The 18,797-nt window shown below is 42.8% G+C and overlaps 1 protein-coding gene across 1 annotated transcript in view; it reads right to left on the bottom strand.

The window, feature by feature from the left end:
- The window catches only part of Atp13a5 (ATPase 13A5), a 98,588-nt gene that overhangs the window by 8,858 nt on the left and 70,933 nt on the right, over positions 1-18,797 (bottom strand). The window contains exons 23-26 of the mRNA XM_042055824.1: positions 18,419-18,528; positions 14,672-14,768; positions 12,157-12,229; positions 2,186-2,360 (exon numbers count right to left, since the gene is read on the bottom strand). Of these exons, the coding sequence (XP_041911758.1) occupies positions 2,186-2,360; positions 12,157-12,229; positions 14,672-14,768; positions 18,419-18,528 (455 nt within the window). The remainder of the gene's footprint in view (positions 1-2,185; positions 2,361-12,156; positions 12,230-14,671; positions 14,769-18,418; positions 18,529-18,797) is intronic.

The following is an 18,797-nucleotide window of genomic DNA, read 5'->3' as shown; positions in this document are numbered from 1 at the left end:
ACTTGCATATTCTGCCCTTGATCTACCTGGTCTTATCTTTTCCAAGTCCCCTACTGAAACCTCTTATTCTGATAACACAATAACGGCTCTTCCTAAACTACTACAAAAGTTTGAGATGGATGTATTATTCCCATTAATTGCAGTTTTATTTATTCTTCACCCCTCATTATATCTAACTCTGGATGGGAATTAGTTCTAGTCCCCCTCCCCTGTTCTTTCCTCTTGCTGCATTTAGCTCATTATTTTGTTGAGTTTTTTTTTTTTATTTTCACCCATATATTATGAGTCTCCTTTGTGGTTTTTGTATTAATTTACAACAATTTTTGGGGGCATCAATCATAATGGGATCATACAATATTTACTCAGCAAAATATGTCTTTACGATCTAGGCTTTGTCGGGTCTGATTGACCTATTTACAATGCTCTTCTTTATCACAATGACGAAACCTGAAAATTAGTTCTAGTTGACTTTCTTGTTTAGCTGGAAACTTTTAAATTAGTTTTCATCTGTTTATAACTTATTTTCCAAATAACTCAAATGTAAGATGACTTCTTCTGCTTCTTTCCTTACTTCTTTCTTCCTACTACCTCCCTTTCTCCTTCGCCACTGCCACCTTCTTCATCATCGTCGTCTTCTTTTTTCTTCTTTATTCTCTTCTTCTTTGCTGCTGCCTTCTTCTTTGTCATCATTGTCTTTGTCCTCCTTTTCTTCTTTTTTATCTCATCCTTCTCCTCTTCCTCCTTCTTTGAAATAGTGGCTGCTTAGCTTTATGTCAACTTGACACAAGCTAGAGTCATTTGGAAAGAGGGAACCTCAACTGAGAACATGCCTCTCTCGAGTTGGCCTGTAGGCAAGCCTGTGATGCATTTTCTTGATTGGTGATTGATGTAAGAGGGCCTAGCCCATGGTGGTGATGCTCTGGGCGGGTGGTCCTAGATGGTGGAAGAAAGCAGGCTGAGCCAGCCATGAGGAGCCAGCCAGTAAGCAGCACCCCCGCACAGTTTCTGCTTCAGTTTCTGCCTTCAGGTTTTGCCAGATTCTGCCAGTTCCTTCCCTGACTTCTCTCAGGAATAGAGTGTGATCCTAGAGCAGTACACAGAAAATAAGCCCTGTGCTCCCCAAGTTTCTTTTGGTCATAGTCTTATGTCACAGTAGAAAGCCTAACAAAGTGAGAAAGCTGGCATTGACCTCATTATCTTTCTGCCTCAGACTTCTAAGAACTGGGAATATAGGTATGCATCACTATGCCCAGCCAGGTTTAATTTTTAATACCTTGGGGTCTATATGATTTATAAATGTGCTTTGTATATAGTAGGTGTTCAGTTGCAAAGATCCAGCAGTCATAGTCTTGATATGGGTGGGTCCATAGGCTAGAGGCCCTGGATCTCAGAGCTTAATACCAAAGAGTTTGCGATTCTGTCCCATCACATTTCAGATGAGGAAGGTGAGTGCCGGTGTGGGGCTAATAGTGATAGACCCAGGGCCATCTTGGTTTCCTGGCCATGCCGCAATGGCTCCATCCTGCTTCTTCCTATTTCCAATCACAGTTGTACTTCTCTGTGTATATTTGCTCCAAATGGGGGGGGCATTTAGTTCTGAAACTTTGTGGGGCTGTGTATTCCAGGTCACACTTGAATTGCGGACATGGGAGTCTGAATGAAGATCTTATTTGTCACTTGCTCCACTCCTGTTTCTGTGCTCTGGGGTTCTGATGCCATTAGGCTCATAGTGGAGAGTACAAGCTTCAGTTCAGAAGGAGAATAATATTTCCTCAGGAAAAGGAAATCCTGAACTTCCATATTGCCTATGGCTGTTCCTGTACTACAGTAGCATCATCAACTAGTTGCCAGAAGATCCTCCACCTCAGAAAGCCTGTGATGTTCTCCCCTGACTCTGTGCAGGATTGTTTAACCAAGCCTTGGTCTACATGAAATCCAAGCCCCAAGGAATGGACACATTCAGTCATCTAGCTGTTAGATCATCTCATCAGCAACCATGGTGACAGATCTTTCCCTGCAAACTCCACGTGCTCACCCAGCATGCCACCCATTAAATGCATTCTGTCCTATCATTTATGATTTGCAGTATGAAAGTATTGTTTTTTTTGTTGATATCAAGTTAGATAATGTCACGGTGCACTGCTTACATCTCCTTCAGAACGGAAACCTAAGGGAGTGGACTCACCTGTACTGATAGGCCTCACAGTACCAGGGCTGCTGTTTCACAGAGAGAAAGGCAGACACCAGCACAATGCATGTAAAGCAGGAATTCAGGAAGACCGAGAGCAGCAGCTGAGGAGAAAGCAGTTGTCCTGCTGGTCTGTATGGCGCCAGCTTCGGGTAGGCATGATTTATGCTCACTGAAAGACAGGTATATGTTTTTCCTTTAGAATTTCGTTTTGGAGGCTGAAAGATGAGATGCGTGGCCTCTTGAGTCTCTGAGTAAGACTCAGCTTGAGAAAGCACCAACTGAAGGGTTAGGCCTACACCAGCTATGATGTCATCGCACATCCATTTCTACTAATCTTGGTCTCCTCTGTGCTTTGGCTTTACCTTCAGAAGTAACACGCAAAGGACTGATAGGCCCTGTAATTGACTACAAGATGCTCATATTTTTCCTATGGATCCAGCAGAGATGATACATAAAGCAAGATGAGCAGTACCATCCTAACGAATCCCTGTATGGTAATTAAAAGAAAGCATCTACTCTGCTCTTCAACCAATGGTATCCAAGCACTTTAATGGGCCAGGCACTGTGATAGATCTTATGCTGTGCTTGGTTCTTTTCTGAATACACATGTCAGGGGGAATTGCTACTACACATTCCATTTGGTCTGGTACAGGAGGCAGGCTCATAAAAAACCTTGTTTTCAGATCATAAAGCTAAAACATATTGCATTTTCAGCCCTAAGGTTTGTCATTTAAAGTGATTGGAAATACAAAAAAAAAGAACATATAATTTTTTAAATATGACTACATCCTTTGTAGATGCTTGGTGCTCTAACAGACCAATGAGCATGGAATGTTGCTCTGCCTTTCAGGACAGAGCAGGAAAAAGGCATGGGGAGTTACCAATTCAGACCATCTCATTTAAAGATTGACATAAGTCAGGCTTTAATCTCTGTCTGCAAATATGTCACCTCATCTCCTTTCTCGGCTTGTTACTTTTCAATTTTAAGAAATTACAGCATGTGTACTCCAGTTTACGTTCATGGGTGTGGAGGTGAGGTAGAAGGGAATTGATGTGGACTTTGGGATAAGAAAACTGTGAAATAGATTTCTGTTCACTGTGTGATCTGGGATAATGACGTACACTCTCTGGTACTTGACATTTTCATGGAAAGTAAGAGTATGGTGTAATGTTTAAGCGCTTCTCAAAGGTCCTCCCAACTAACTTGTTCTAAAGCTCCTCTATGACTGCCTAAGGCATCGCTGTTACATCCCAGTGTTTCACAGCAGGTGTTAGAGGCTGGGAAATAGGCAGAGTCTCGTACTCTGACTTCCCAGTGCTAAGTCGATTGGATGCACAGAAACTATGTTTATTACCAAGGAATACGATGGGCACAAAGGTACTAATTTAGAGTACAGTTTGGTCCTGTATCATCCATTTAGCAAAATACTGGTAATAAGTTTATCCTGGGTCCTGTGAGTTCCTCAAACATCAGTTCTTAGCCATATTCACAGTATCAGGCACACATTTTTTTCTACTTAATTATAAGCAGAAAGTGGTTGGTTGCCTCTGTAACCTTTGTGACACTATTGCACTCATGAACAATTCTTGCAATACGAGATACTAGTCATCTAGTCATTATGTGGTTCACAAAGTTCACAGCTGATGAAACTCTGTTGATGACTTTTCCCTCAGCAGCCTACATAACGCTTTCCAGTGCTAGGAAAGATAGGTAACAAGGAGGAAGCTTCCTTGACCGTATTAATTTGATTTTTCTATGTCCTATGTGTTGTGTCTTCAGTAACAAGGTCTTACCACCAAGTTGTGGTGGGAAACCAGAGCAATGGCCATAGTTTAGGTTTCTGGGGGGGGTTATCGCTTGGACACTCCTATTGAACACTATGCTTTTTATAGGGCAACCTCTTTATTTAACTTTTAGGAATGCTATCCCTTATGTAGGGTAACTACAATACTTCTATACAAATATATATATATATATATATTTGTATGTGTATAGAATATGAATATATATGAAGCTTATAAAAAGAGTGGGTTTGCATATGGCTTTTTCAAACCTCGTTAGTGTTAATTATCCCTTCTTCTACCCCTTTCTCTCTCCCAACTGTCCATCCAGCCTATACCTTCCCTTCTCATCAGTCCTCAGAGAAATGTATCTGTGCAGTGGATGGTTGTTAACTCAGAAACACATGCTGATCAAAGTGCAGCAAATACGTGGCATGATTCAACCACAAAAGGGCCATCTCTATTCCACCACCCACAGGGCTCAGGAAATATGACAGAAGAGGGTGATTGAAAGATTGTTAGAACCAGATATCTGGGAGGACCAGACTGAGACAATGTCATTTGGACATGACTGGACCACTGCATTAATGAATTTATAGCAGCTCTGTTATACAAATAATATATAATGGCATAAGGTCAAGCAAGACAGCATTATAGCATGGAGAGAGGAGAAGCCCATGAGACCACACCCATAATCAAGGAGGTGGTGACAGTTTGCTATGACGTCTGATGAAGACAGTTTTCTTTAATGGTGTTGCCTACAGTAGGTGGACCATGCTTCAGCAGATGGCCCCACACCCACGGGTATGTGGGCAGCATAAAATGGACTTGATGAGCTATTTTATTAATAGAACATGAAGTTGGAAGGAGGAAGATGAGCCTTGAAGGTGTCAAGGATAGGGAGGAAATATAATAAAATGACATTCTATGAAACTGTCAAAGAATTAATAAAAAAAAACTTTGCTTTTAAAAAAGAATATGATGACAGACTTTTATCCCTAGATTCTGAGATACATCCCCTGAATCCTTGACATTTTCTAGCTGAAAGGAACATCTTTATTTTCACAGTGGGTGCTAACAGTTTACTAATGCTAGGGGCTGGGGAGATAACTCAGTAGTTATAGAATGCTTGTTGTTCTTGAAGAGGACCTGAGTTCAGTTTCCAGAGTGGTTCACAACTGTCTATAGCTCCAGTTGCAGGGGATCTGATTCTCTTCAGGCCTCTGTGGGCTCTAGGCACACATGTGGCACAAATACATACAGACAGACAAACACCAGTACACACACACACAGAATAAACCTAAAAGTAGCTTTTAAAAGATGATTGTGGTTTTGAAGAGAATTGGAGATAACCATGTCATGCAGAAATGCAGCTGGCCACAACTCTATAGACCAACTCTATAGTAAGACTGGGGCTTCAGGCAACACATCTGCCTGACCTGGAAGAGGAGAAGAGCCAGAGATTGAGTTCAGTCTTGTGGCAAATGATTCAGTCGCTTGTGTTAGATAACGAATCCGCAGTACAAACTCCAGATGTGGAAACTTAGTTGAACTCTGGTTGCCAGTATTCTGTACATTATCACACGCGTGTGTGCCAGAAAGATGAAGCAGTTGGATTTCACAATGGAAGGACAGTGGAAGGAACCTTTAGGACCCTTCCCAGAGTTTGTCCCAGTGTCTCTCCCCTTGTCTAATTCTAACTTGTATCATTTTTCTATGAATAAAACCATGATAATAAATATCGCACTTGTGTGAGCTCTGAGAATCAGCAAATTATTGAACACCGGATTACTAAATATTGGATGATATTATATTATATATTATTGATTATAATATAATATTATATATTATATCCTAAATTATAGATAGCTAGTCAAAATTCAGATGACTTAGGAGCTCCAAATGTTGGCCCTGGTGTCTGAAGTGAAGTTATTCTTGTGGTTGTGTCCTCAGCCTGTGATATCTGGTCTAACCATGGGTAGCTGGCATCGTGGCTATTTGAGTGCACTGAGAAGTGGACGGTGATCATATAATGTGCATGGTCATAAGAGTGCTCATGCAATGTGGGCAGTGGGCAGCGCTGATGCATGTGCAGCGATCTTGCCTCTAAGTCACAGAAGGCAAAGGCTGCAGTGCTTAGGATGCCTTTTACACCTCACCATCTGAGATGCAACTATCAAGTTCACGAGGAGGCTGTGAACACTCAGCACAGGTGCCATCACAGCTCTGGGCGATGGCTCCTTTCTCATTGATGTACTCTCCCACACATGCTCAGTACAGTCTCTGCCTCCCTCTTCAACACAAAAACCATAGGAGATTGGGTAACTGGCTTGATAGAGATGGCATTTAATTGGGGCTTGCTGGTTATGGTGATGTTAGCATTCGTTTCAAACATTCTTGCATGGCTCTGCTGAAAATACTCTGTCTGGTCCTTCACAGTGGCCCTAGAATGAGAAAGGGGATTAATCTGAGCTCAACTTGATTGAAATAAATTATTTCCAGTGTAAAACATAGCCGAGAAACCTAGATCCGCTGAATGACAGTCAACATCTAGGCCCATAAACTGGAAGAGAAACTGCTTGGTGACATAAGTCACCGAATTTGGGGGGAGTTGTGACGCTGTAATATTGTGGCACCAGCTGGTTGTTATTTTTACACTGGGTATTTTAACATTTTCTGAATCAGAGATTCCTAGTATTTCTAACAAGAAATCTGTATTCCTGGTTATTAGAAGAAAACAATTACTGGTATGGGACACCCATTAAACTCCAGGGATTGTGCCAAGTGATTTTATAAGCATTATCTTTGCTTCCTTAAAAAGCAATGCAAAATAGGTAAGTTTCCCAGATGAATAAACAAGTTAAAGTTTCTTAAGGACACAGTGAGTAGCCCAGCAAGGGTATGAACACAAGAGAGTCTGATCCTAAAGCCTGTGGTCTCTGACTGCACAATTTGCAACAGGATGAATTTTCTAAGTTTAAGAGAACACAGTGGGATTCCTGAACCAGCATGGAGAGCAGCGTGGTTTATAACAAGGCAGGAAAGTTAGAATTGTCCAGATTATCTTAAAATGAAAATGATAACATTTGTTATTCAGATTGTATGCCGAAAAATGCAGGCTTATGAGATAATATATTTCACCTAAAATTAGTTGTTTCCTTTTCTGAGCTCACCCAGTGTGTTATTCATGTTGGTATTTTACTGCAGGATGTTGTACATTAAACCATATTGTTCACACATGCGACCTTGCAGTCTGTGAACTCCCTGCGAAAGAAACCCTGCCTTGTTCCACTTTTATCTCTCACCAAACCTCACACTGAGCCTGCTACAGGGGAGAAATTGCCATTTCAAATTATGATCTTTAATTGTTCAAAATCATTGGATGCATATATATTGGAAATTATACATTATAATTCATGTGCTCCAAATTTCAAGGCGATCATAAATCTATAAGCCAAGCTCTGAGTGTTCCTCATGAGATTCCCAGGTTGTACATCTCCCACAAGAGTCTCCAAAGGATCATACACAGAAAAGGTAACTGCATTTGATGAGGTTTGTGTAAAAGATGCCCATGTATGATGGACGGATGCCTTCTTAACCTAATTTTCTCCATGTGGCCTCTTCCTATCTACTGAAATACGTTGTCTTACTGGACCAGGCTGGATCCCATCATCAGCTACTGCAATGACTGTCTGAAAACCATGCTAAATAAACATGTTATCCATTCCAAAGACTTGCTGAAGAGACAGTGAAAGTTTGAGATCATTAGTTGTGGGGGGGGGGGGCAAATGAAAATGACGGTGCTTCCTCTGGAGTATCGCCTCTTAGGACATTGGCCATGGGGGTGACCCGTGAGGATGGGGATGAACAAGCAAATATAGATGCTTCTCGTATTTATGTGAGGAGAACACATTAAAACTGTAAGTTGCACTGAAGAAGAGAGAGGGAATGGCTTGAGAATAAAGGGATCCCATTGTTGACCCTTTAGTGTGCAAGAAATATATCTTTATTACCTCCTTCCTGTATGTTCTTGATGTAGTCTCACTAGATCTCATAGAAGGCAGCAAATGTGTTCCTAGCTCAAACTCCCACGCAGACTGGAGTCAAGCTGGACTGCACACTGAGCATTTTCTCAATTGACTTCCTCCTGGTATCTTTTCTTCACTTTTTATTTACTGTATTGAAGGCGTAAGTCTTCATACCAGTTTGGAATTATGATTAATAGAATGGTTATTTATTTAAAGGGGAAAACCTTACAGATCACCGTCCCAGACAACAGCCCTCTGGGCCATCAGGAAAGGAGCCTAGTAGCCGGAAGCAGAACCGGAAGCAAGAGAGTGAGCTCAGGGCAGTTGCTGCTTTTTTTAAAGAGAGAGAGAGACCACGCCCCAATGGGCTGGTATCTCAGCGGCTATTGGCTAAAGGAGCAGAAGGTGCTCCCGCAACACTGCATCATATCTTGTATTATTAGCTGCATATGCTCCAACCTCTGGGATCTTTGGCAAGTTATTTAAGAAATAGTAATTTCCCTGAGTGAAATGGCCCTGCCAGGTTCCACAGTTCAGCTAAAAGGATGCTGATGGAGGGGCCACCACAGTACATGGAACAGTAGACTCACGGCGTGCTGAATGAGCTCACAATGAGTCCTTCTTTTCCACCTTTTGGGAAGACTGGCCATCTTGGTAAGCGCTTGAGAAGAATCAAACTGTTCAACAAGGCTGGTTTCTTTAGAAAATGAAAAACATGGGCCACAGTTCTAACCTTACTTCAGAATTGGATGGAGTTAATCCGGGCTTTTCTGCACTCACTTGCATGGTATTAGTTATGGAACAGACCGGCACAGTGGTAGGGCCACTGACCAGCATGAAGGTGGGGCTGCCGCACCCCTTTCCGTGGTACTACCCTGCTGACTCTCATCCCAACTGTTTGCCCTGTGAAACTCAGTGTCTCCTCAGAGCACAGGCTCAGCTAGAGACTAGGAGAGACTAGGATGGCTAGGTTCAGGGCCATAGCTCCCTCAAGGGGAAGAGTTTCTCAGAAGGTGATAGGTCAGACACTGTCCCGTTAGGACAGTAGCATCTTATCCTATCACCAAAAATCATGCAGCACGTTCAGTCAACAGGCTGAACCCTGAGGAAACCTGGGACAGTGAGGCTAAAGGCAAGAAGCAGCTATTTTTGCTTGTTCATCCCCCTTTGCTTTCAGACATTCTGTTTTCCCATTTCCATAAGCTTAGTCATAGCTCAGGTAGATCTTTTCCTGGTCGGTATCGGGTGTTGGAATGATCCCACCTTTTGATGTGAGAGACCCAGTTGCTTCACTGCCTCTAAGATTCCTTTGCTTTTCACCTTACTTCAGAGAATGGGGGCAGCCAGGGGGAAAGCTCTTACTTAACCTTAGTTGCTGTTTCCCTCCTGGTAGATGCTCTCTAATGCGGCAACTATCTAAACTTAGACAGTCTGCACAGGGCTCACTGGTGGGTTCTACAGGGCTTCCCTGTGGACTGGTATAGACTGGTGTGGATGATAATACTATCTGGACTGGTGTGGATGGTAATCACATCTGGACTGGTGTTCATGGTATTCACATCTGGATTAGTGTGAATGGTAATCCCATTTGGACTGGTGAGGATGGTAATCCTATCTGGACTGGTGCAGATAATAATCCCATCTGGATTAGTGTGGATGGTAACCACATCTGGATTAGTGTGGATGGTAATCACATCTGGACTGGTGAGGATGGTAGTCCCATCTGGACTGGTGTGCATGGTATTCACATCTGGATTACTATGAATGGTAATCACATCTGGATTTATGTGAATGGCAAGCTCTCCTTCTGACTCCTCAGGAATGTTTTCTTCAAATATCTCCTGGAATACACACCATAAAGACCTGTGCAGCCTGCCCCCATTAGGCAGCTAATTGCTATGATACTTCCAGCTTGAAAAAGTTCTGTGACTTCTCTTTTACCTACAAGATAATTGATAGATGGCTTCCACTCATGGCTCTCCTCTCTTTCCTTCTTATTACTATGAAGGGGTGAGCAATACACAATGCCCCCTCAAAATCACCCAGACTTTCCTAAAACACTTCCTATGACTCTCTTTCCTTGAGTGTGGCAATCCTGAGAGGAAGCAAGACTTCATACCTCTCCTTTCAGTTCTCCTTAAAGCACCCCTTCATAACCATGGCTATAGTTCTTCATTGGACCAATATGCAGGTAGTGGATAGAGGGGGAATGGTTTTACAAGGGAAGGACCAATAAGGATCTCTTGAAAAGGTACTGTAGAGATATTGCCATTATCTCTCTTCATGCTCAGTGGGCACTACCATTCATTGTTCTCAAATATTCGGGTCAGCAAACCTCCACCCAATAGGAAAGCATCATTCAGCACCCACCCACACCAACATTTTCTTCTTACTCTGTGTTAGACACATATAGACATCTGGGGCATAAGATGCTGATGGCTCAGGTTTAGAGTTTAGTTGGGGAGGTTATATTCATGAGTTGAAGAAGCACAAATTCAAATTAAAGAACGGCCTGATGGCATACACTTAGGAAGTTCAAAGAAAGGAGACTTGGTTGTTTTAATGATGATTTGTCATTAGAGAAGAGAGAGAAGAGAAAGACTAGTGGCAGCTTCAAAGGAGAAACAGGATCCACTCTAACCCTAAAAATATGGGAAGGTTTCAAAAGTGCTCGGGACTACCGAGATGTCTCAGTGGTTAAGAGTGGGTACTGCGTACTTATAGCCCATAGGTACTGTAACACACACAAGACATACACATGGTTTGGTATTTTTAAAGAGTCTTTTACTCAAAGAAGGACATTTCCAGTAGAAGGAACAAGCATGCATAAGAGGCAGTAGATAAATATGGGATGCAAAATTTTCAGCTTGACAGCAATGTAGGGTAAGTGAGAGGAAACAGCAGAGATATCATCTGAAAACTGAGTCAGGCCAGATCAGAGAGTGGAGTCTTGACTGCCAGGCTGAGAATGTTCATCTGCTTCCTTTAAAGCTGACGAGTATTGGATATGACCTCTATCAAGGACCCTCATCAAGACTCCTTATGTTTCCAAGTCCCAGTGTAAAGCTTATACTGGGGAAAGGCAATATTGCCATCATTTTGTTATTTACTTACATATCTGTACATGCCATGTCTTGTTCCCAGGAGATATTTGAGTGATAGAAGACAGCCATGGCCTTCAGCCCATAGCACCGCCTGCTAATGTAAGCTCTGGAAACTCCTGGGCTTCCTTCCCTTTCCAACATCACTCATAAATAAATCATTCAAATTGCTTAAAAAATACCCAGCATCATAGAATCATTATCACTAATTCAAAATTATTCAGCTCGGTGACTATTAATAACATTGTAGTAGAAAATATAAAATAGGCTTGGAATAGGCACTTCGACCTAATAATCAAAATTGATATTAGCTATATCATAGAGAATGGTAAGTTTTTATCATTGGGTAGATAAAATAGATGACTTCAATATCAGTTTTGTACTTTAAGATGCGACATGAAACTGTCAAGGTTATTAATATCCCGAAATGGCAGATATTTCATCTGTTGTTTCTCATAACACCTCACTGTTGAACAAAGAGAAGGTGACAATGCCATTCTTCTTCATGTTCTCTGTTGAGACAGTCACCTTTCTCGCTTATTAAGAGTCAGCATCGAGCCCCGAGTTCTTTGATCAAAAGCACTTTATCAACGTCATCTCGGGAGAAGGAAGCGAGCAACAGCTGCTGCGAGCCACACCTCGCACTAGAGAGAACGGTACCAGAAAAAAACAGTGGCCTCTGTTGTCACGAGTCACAGAAGGAGCAAAAATCAAGTTTTGTGTCAATGTGAGACGGAGTTGAATAATGGAAAATGACCTTTGGGTTTAAAAAAAAAAAGTCCTTTCTTGATTCCTTACCCATTTTTCTATGGACAGGACACAAAACTACAAAGAACTACGAATATATTGACAAGTTTTTAAGACAAAGACCTATTTATTATCAGGTTATTTTGCCACAGGGCTAGACGCCCCAAGCTTCCACTCGCTCCTAATGTTACTTTAAATAAAATCAAACACAGTGAGGTTTTCGTCATTATGTTGTTATTTACTTATAACGTTCTTATTTGTGCATATATGGGATTTTACAAACAAACTTACACGCATACTCACTTACTTGTTAAGCTGACCATCAGTGTGATAGACACGTCTTGCATGAGATACTGGTAATTACCAAAGATCTGCAGTTGCTGAAAGAAGGGAGAGCCAGTGTAAGTCTCATGCCTGTTATCGTCGTATTTCCCATTCGCAGTGCTCGGCAGGCAGCTGCTAGTTCCTTCTTCTTTTCCAAAAGAAAACATGGTCTGAAACCCATCGGTATCCCATTAGACTAAATGACCCCAGGGGCTATTTTCTCCGTATTTAACTCATCTCTTCATTACCAGTGGCATAATCAGAACCCAGCCAGCCTCCTCCTGGCCACGTTGGCCATGGCAGGCATCACAACAGTCTGGACAGCTGAATTCTCAGCACAAGATGTAAAAGTCGGAAAGTTTCTAATGGAACTTTAAACAAAATTTAAAGTCAAGGCCCCAGTTCATTTAACTGTGTAGGCCTCCACTCTTGAGTATGATGGACTACTGACAGCATAATGAAGCGGAGTTCACTCATGTCCCCAAACTGAACAAGGCTTTCCCCTACTAACTCAGTGGTTCTCAACCTTCCTAAGGCTGCAACCCTAAAATAATTTCATTGCTACTTCATAACTATAATTTTGCTACGGTTATGCAACCTAATGTAAATATCTGCTCTTTCCAATGGTCTTAGGCTACTCCTGCGAAAGGGTGGCTCGACCCCCACAAAGGGTTTCAACCCTCAGGTTGAGAACAAGTGCCCTGATTAAGCCACCGCAGAATTTAGTCTGCTATCTCTGCCTGCCCGAGTCTGGCTACACACAGAACTTAGCTTTCCAGTTCACATTTTTGGAGCTGAACTCATAAGGCCAAAAAGTCAAACCCTTATTCTTAGGGACTGTCTTTGCTGGAGCTTGGGCAGCCAGGCCTGGGGACCTGCTCCATAGCTGATGATTGAGTTCCATGCTGTAATCTGGTTCGGATGTATTGCAGATGTCTGCAAGCGAGCGTCTGCTGGGCTTTCCAAAGTCGTCTGGCTGAGGTGCTCAGATGACACACCCATCAGGCTCCGGACAGCAGTGGAGAATTGCTGAGCAGACGGATTCCAGCTCTCCTCAGTTCTGTGCCCAGTTTCATGAAAAGGTAGAACATTTTGCCTCTTGATCCCCAACTGTCCTTTATCCACTCCCTCCCGTGTGTGTGTGTGTGTGTGTGTATGTGTGTGAGTATTGAACACATTCTGTGTGCACTTGCATGCAAAGGGGTAAATGTCTGTGTATGCATGTGTGAGGCCAGAGGTCAGGATCAGGTCTCCCTCTACAGCTCTCCATCTTATTTATGTATTTATGTATTTATTGATTTATTTTTGAGATGGTCTCTCACTGACCCTGGAGCTCACTAGTTGACTAGACTACCTGGCCATCGAGTACCCGAGATCTTCCAGTCCCTGCGTTCCATCACTGGAACTACAAGGTGTGTGTTAAACCAAGTTCAGCTTTTTATGTGGATGCTGAGCCTCTGAACCCAGCAAGAACTTCACTGACTGAGTCATCTCCCTGGCCCCGGGTTACTGTCTCTTGTCCTTTCTCCGAGTGGGAAAATTGCATGAAAAAAAAAAAAAAACCACAAGGAAAACTATTTACCAGCAGCTATAGAGTTTTCAATAAGAACAGCTCTCGTGGAACTGTGCAGACGTGAAAATAGGGTCACTGACTTTCCGGAGGGGGGAGCTGGCCAGGGGCAAGATCCGCTTTGCATTTTGGATTGAGCTAAGGCTTGAGGGTGGTTTCCTGACTCCCTCCCTACCTGCTGGCTACTTAGCCTCCCACCTGTGTCCTTGCCAGCAATAACCAGCGATACACCCTAATCCTGGGTCTCCCGTTCACCTCTAAATGTCCTCCCCAAAGAATAAAACAGCTGAATTCCCCAAGTGTCCTCTGAGCCTGTTGGATTCTTTCATTATAGAGCAAACTATGCTAGAAATAATGAAGATTATTTTTAATCTATACACAGCTCCTCTGTGCAGCTAACTCCTAAACCAAGACCACCATTTGTTTTTTAGAGTCCTTTGTTGTTTTAAGGAATCACCACTCCTTCACTGATGTATCTAACCCTATTAAATTCTGAGTAGGTTCTGCAGGACAGCCCCACTGTGGGAGAGTGTTAGCATTCCTGTCCTTCAAAATCAAATTCAAAACCTTCTCTTCCTCTTTATCTCTTTTGAGTCTTTTACCAAAAATATTCCACAGTTGGAGGCAGATCCATTTCCTGCGGAGTTATATTTAGGCTGCTCTCAAGCTCTGTTTATACCCCAAGGAAGAGACAGGCTTGCAGAGGTCAAGAGTCTCGGATTATCCAGAGAAAACCAACACCCTAGACAACAGATCCAGGGCTACTGACTGCGAGCCTAGGCTGCACGAAGCACACCGGGTTCTCAAGTTTGTGGGCATCTGTTTCTGAGAAATGTCACGTATTTATAAACATTCGACAGGGTGTGGGATCCACATCCCACAGCTATAAATACAATGAGATCTGAGAAGAAATGATTTTAATTCATACCCAGTAGAGAAGTGACGTCCCAATAAACTGGATGATGCCATACATGGTCAAGTATTTAAATACACCAAAGGACGAAACCAGCGCAGCTCGGCCCTCCCTGTGGAGAGCAAACAAGCACAAAATCTGCTTAGCTAGGCCACACAGCCCCTAGTCTTAACATTTCAAAAGGAGTTCATTTAATTTTTTTTTCATTCTTTGGCAATTCCCATGTGTATATAATGTATATAATACATTTGACCACTCACCTCTCCACCCCCCCATATCCTTCTCCCACCCTTACCAAGACCCTTACCCCTTGCACCAAATCCCCATCCCACTTTTGTGTCTTTGGGTTCTGATTTTTGTTTCTGCTTCATTTTAAAGCATTGCATTACAGGTCTAACCAGAGCCACCCATATGAGCATGCGTGTGAAGCTAACCACTGAGGCATGCGTAACAGGCCACTGATTGCACCTCTGAAGACAGCCCTTGACTGACAGTAGAGTCTCATGGAGGCTGCCCCGTAGAGGCCATGACTGAATGTTTGCATAGTAGGTCATGCGCATGCCCTGTGCCGGCAACTGCCACACTTCTGAGTTCATGTGTGGCACAGCCATCTCACCCTATCACATTCTCTCTCTGGCAGTCTTTCTGCCCCCTCTTGTAATGACCCCAAGCTTTAGAGTGTGATGCAAGTGACCCACCAGAGGAGGTAATGTGGGTGACCCACATAAGGCTGAGGAAGGAGTTCGTGTTTAACTGCCTGTCTTAAACTTAGCCATATATATTCATTCTTTCAACTGTTTTTTTTTTTAATCGTATGCTTACCTTTTTTTTTTTTTACGATGCTGGAAATCAAAATCAGGTCCTTCCACATGCTAGGCAAGTACTTTACCACTGAGCTATGTCCTCAGGAAATTATTTAATCTTTTTTTCTGTATGATTCCTTAAATTTTTATTTGTGTGTGTTACATGTATGTTAATATACAGGTACATACACACATTGCACATACATGTAGAGGCCAGAATAGGCTGTCTTCTTCAATCACTCTCCAACCAGTGGCTTGAGACAGAGTCTCTTAACTGGTTAGAAGTTTCTGGTTTTGCTAAGTGGCTAGTTGGCGAGCTAGTAGGGTCCACTTGTTTCTGATCCTCAACACTGGGGTTCCAGGCAGACAAATCTATGCCAAACTTTCTGTGTCAGTGCTTTGGATTTGAAATCAGGTCCTTAAGCTTGCGAGCCACATGCTCTGACCCAATGAGCCATCTCTCCAGGCCCTTGTTTTATTCATTGAACTCCTGATGCTTCTACCTCCACCTCGCAAATGATAGAACTACTGCCATCTACTGGCTTGTGCAGTGCTAAGAATCAAACCCAGCATCTTGTCCCCAACAGGATGCAATTCACTGTATCCCAAGACCTACTTAACCCTTCATTCATTTGTTCATTCTCTCACTCAGTTCTTAATTCCCCCTTTGATTCTTCATCCATTTTTACTTAGGTCTTATGAAGCACTCACCTTACACCAAAACTCATTACAAAGGGATATGAAATGAGTCCGGCCCTGTCCTTTCTGGGAAGTCAGAATATTATTGTGTATATTCTAAGCATAATGCAGCATTATGATAATCTGCCGTGGCAAGCATTGACTTGATCCTAATTTCTTCTAGCTCAACACGTGCTTCCCGGAATGGAGTGAGATTTAGCGGCTCTCAGACACACTAAGCTAAAATGATTGGTGCTCTTCAAAGTTTAGATGCAACTCTAAAATTTGAGTTCTGACGTTTCTGCCATCAGTTGGTTTGTTTTTCTGGTGGAAACCAAGGTACTATTCTAAACTGGCGAAGAGACCAAAAGATGAAGCCTGCTGTAGACACTGCAGCTTGGATACTGCATCTGCATTATTCGGGGGAAATGAACTTTCGCTGGGGTTTGTTGGATAGTGATGGATCTGAGGACTATGTGAGAATGCAGCGTGATGGTTCTGCAGCTTCCTGTAGCCAAGGCAGACTCAAGCCCACATGGCTTTAGCTTTGTTTCTAGTCCCTAGTGACAAGGGCACCTGCTCAGCTCAAAGATGTTACAACTATACAGAAACATAAAAGGGAAAACCTGGGAGCCCAGCTACTAACTACTTGCCTCAGGCAAGAGGAACGTTAACGTTGGGAGATGGGCCAGGGTACTTGAGGCAGATGTTGCCCACCAGGCTGTGAACAGCTAGCATTTGCTTCCAACAAAGGATGGAGGAGAAAACAGACCGAGGAAAGAATGCAGAGCCTAGATTGTTTCCCCAAGTCTGACATAAACATTATGATTTCATCTTTTTTCCCCCTGCAGTCGTATATAATTTCAAGAAAATTAAGACAGACAGATTCAAAACAAGGCACCAACACGGCTCCGAGGGCAGGACGAACGCTGTCTTCGTGAACTGCCAGGATCGCTGCCACTCTTAATGGTTATGAATTTTAGTCGCTCATACATGTATCTGTGCATCCTGCAGCCATGCATCTACTGCTCTGCAGTGCCAAGCTTAGAGCTAGATACAATGCTTGATAACGAGCTGAAAGCAGATAGCGGCTTTCCCCTCAAGGACTTGAACAACCGGTGACTCATGCTCTGAAGAATGACAATGAGACCTGTGGACCTGGGCCTGCTCGTATAACACTTGTACCTCATTACCTTTCTAGATCTCTCTCGGGAATAAGCATGTGTGGAGAATACCAATGGATAAAAGAACTGAACACAGAACCATATGTAATATTTTGAGGCTGTGAAATATAGAAGGGAGGAACCTCTTCCCTAGAGTCTTAACAATAATCCATCTGGCCCTAACAAATTTTGTATCTTTACTTGTATTGTAAACCAACATACTTCATTCTAAATGCATTCTAGATGCATTAAGGCATTGGGTCACAGTTATGTTTTGGGGGTATGGGAGTGATGGTGCTTAAGAATATAGAAAAACGCAGGTGTAGATGGCCAGGGATGAAGCACATGTGACCCAGATGTTAGGGTGACAGAAAGGACAGGGTATTTCAGTCTGGATGACTTCCAGTCATTTCTCTGGGGCACCAAGAAACACAATGGAGAGTCATGCGACTGCCCTTTCAGTGTAAGCTGAGTGATGCCTTCCAACCCACTGGCCATGGAGAGGCTCAGCTACCAGGTATTCCAGGAACAGCATGGGGAAAAGACTTATGAACAAAATATAAAGCTGGGTGCTTTATTCATCATCACACTTAAAATGTAGGTAGAAACGAGGTTAGAAAAGAGTGCAGGGAAGGAAAGCAAACACATGCCCCTCCTTCCCTTTCTCCAGTCAAGTACAATACCTTCTGCAGCAACATCCCGGATGTGTTTGAATTTTTATTTTAGAGTTATACAATGGTATTGGGGAAAGCTATTTAATGATGTGTTCTCATCCTGTTTTCTTAAATACCCCAAACTCATAGTAAAATATCAAAGAAGGCATCCACTATATGAAAGTCAGAGAAAGAGAAGACATGCAATCAGGTTTTAAGTATCAAAACAATCTTCTACCAGTCTACCTGACAACCCATCTATTTCTTAAAACTCATTGAAAGTCAGCTTCAAGGTTTTGCCAGTGTTTGCAAGCAACAGGTTATCATTCCTTGGTTAATGGTCCTGCAGCACTAGACCCACACCTGTGCTGGCTTTTATGACTTGAAATTAGTGTCCAGTTCCATCTATTTCCAGAGCCAGAGAATGAGCCATAACGATGAGGTAGAGAGGAAGGGGCAGCTTACCTGATGAGATGAGGCACACACTCAATATTGGCTGTTTTCGAGGTGAAGGGAGAGGCCACGGATGCTTCCTGTTCTGATAGCGAGATGCCTGCATGAGCCATTTTCAAAGCCTGGAATGATCCAACCAAATCAAACCATGACTCCTCAGAACAGGCTCTTTCTACTCAAATACCACAGCTATTTGAAATAGGTCAGTTCAACACAATGTGTGGCAGTTTGAATATAATTGGCCCCATAATCTCATAGGGAGTGGCACTATTAGGAGGTGTGGTTTTGTTTGAGTGAGTGTGACCTTGTTAGAGAAAGTGTGCCACTGTGGGGATGGTCTTTGAGGTTTCCTATGCTCAGAATACCACCAGTGTCTCAGTTGACTTCCTGT

This window comes from Arvicola amphibius, chromosome 10, assembly GCF_903992535.2.
Source record: "Arvicola amphibius chromosome 10, mArvAmp1.2, whole genome shotgun sequence".
In the NCBI taxonomy this organism is placed as follows: domain Eukaryota; kingdom Metazoa; phylum Chordata; class Mammalia; order Rodentia; family Cricetidae; genus Arvicola; species Arvicola amphibius.
Note: the sequence above shows the minus strand (reverse complement) of the source record. Positions and strands in the feature narration are given on the sequence as shown.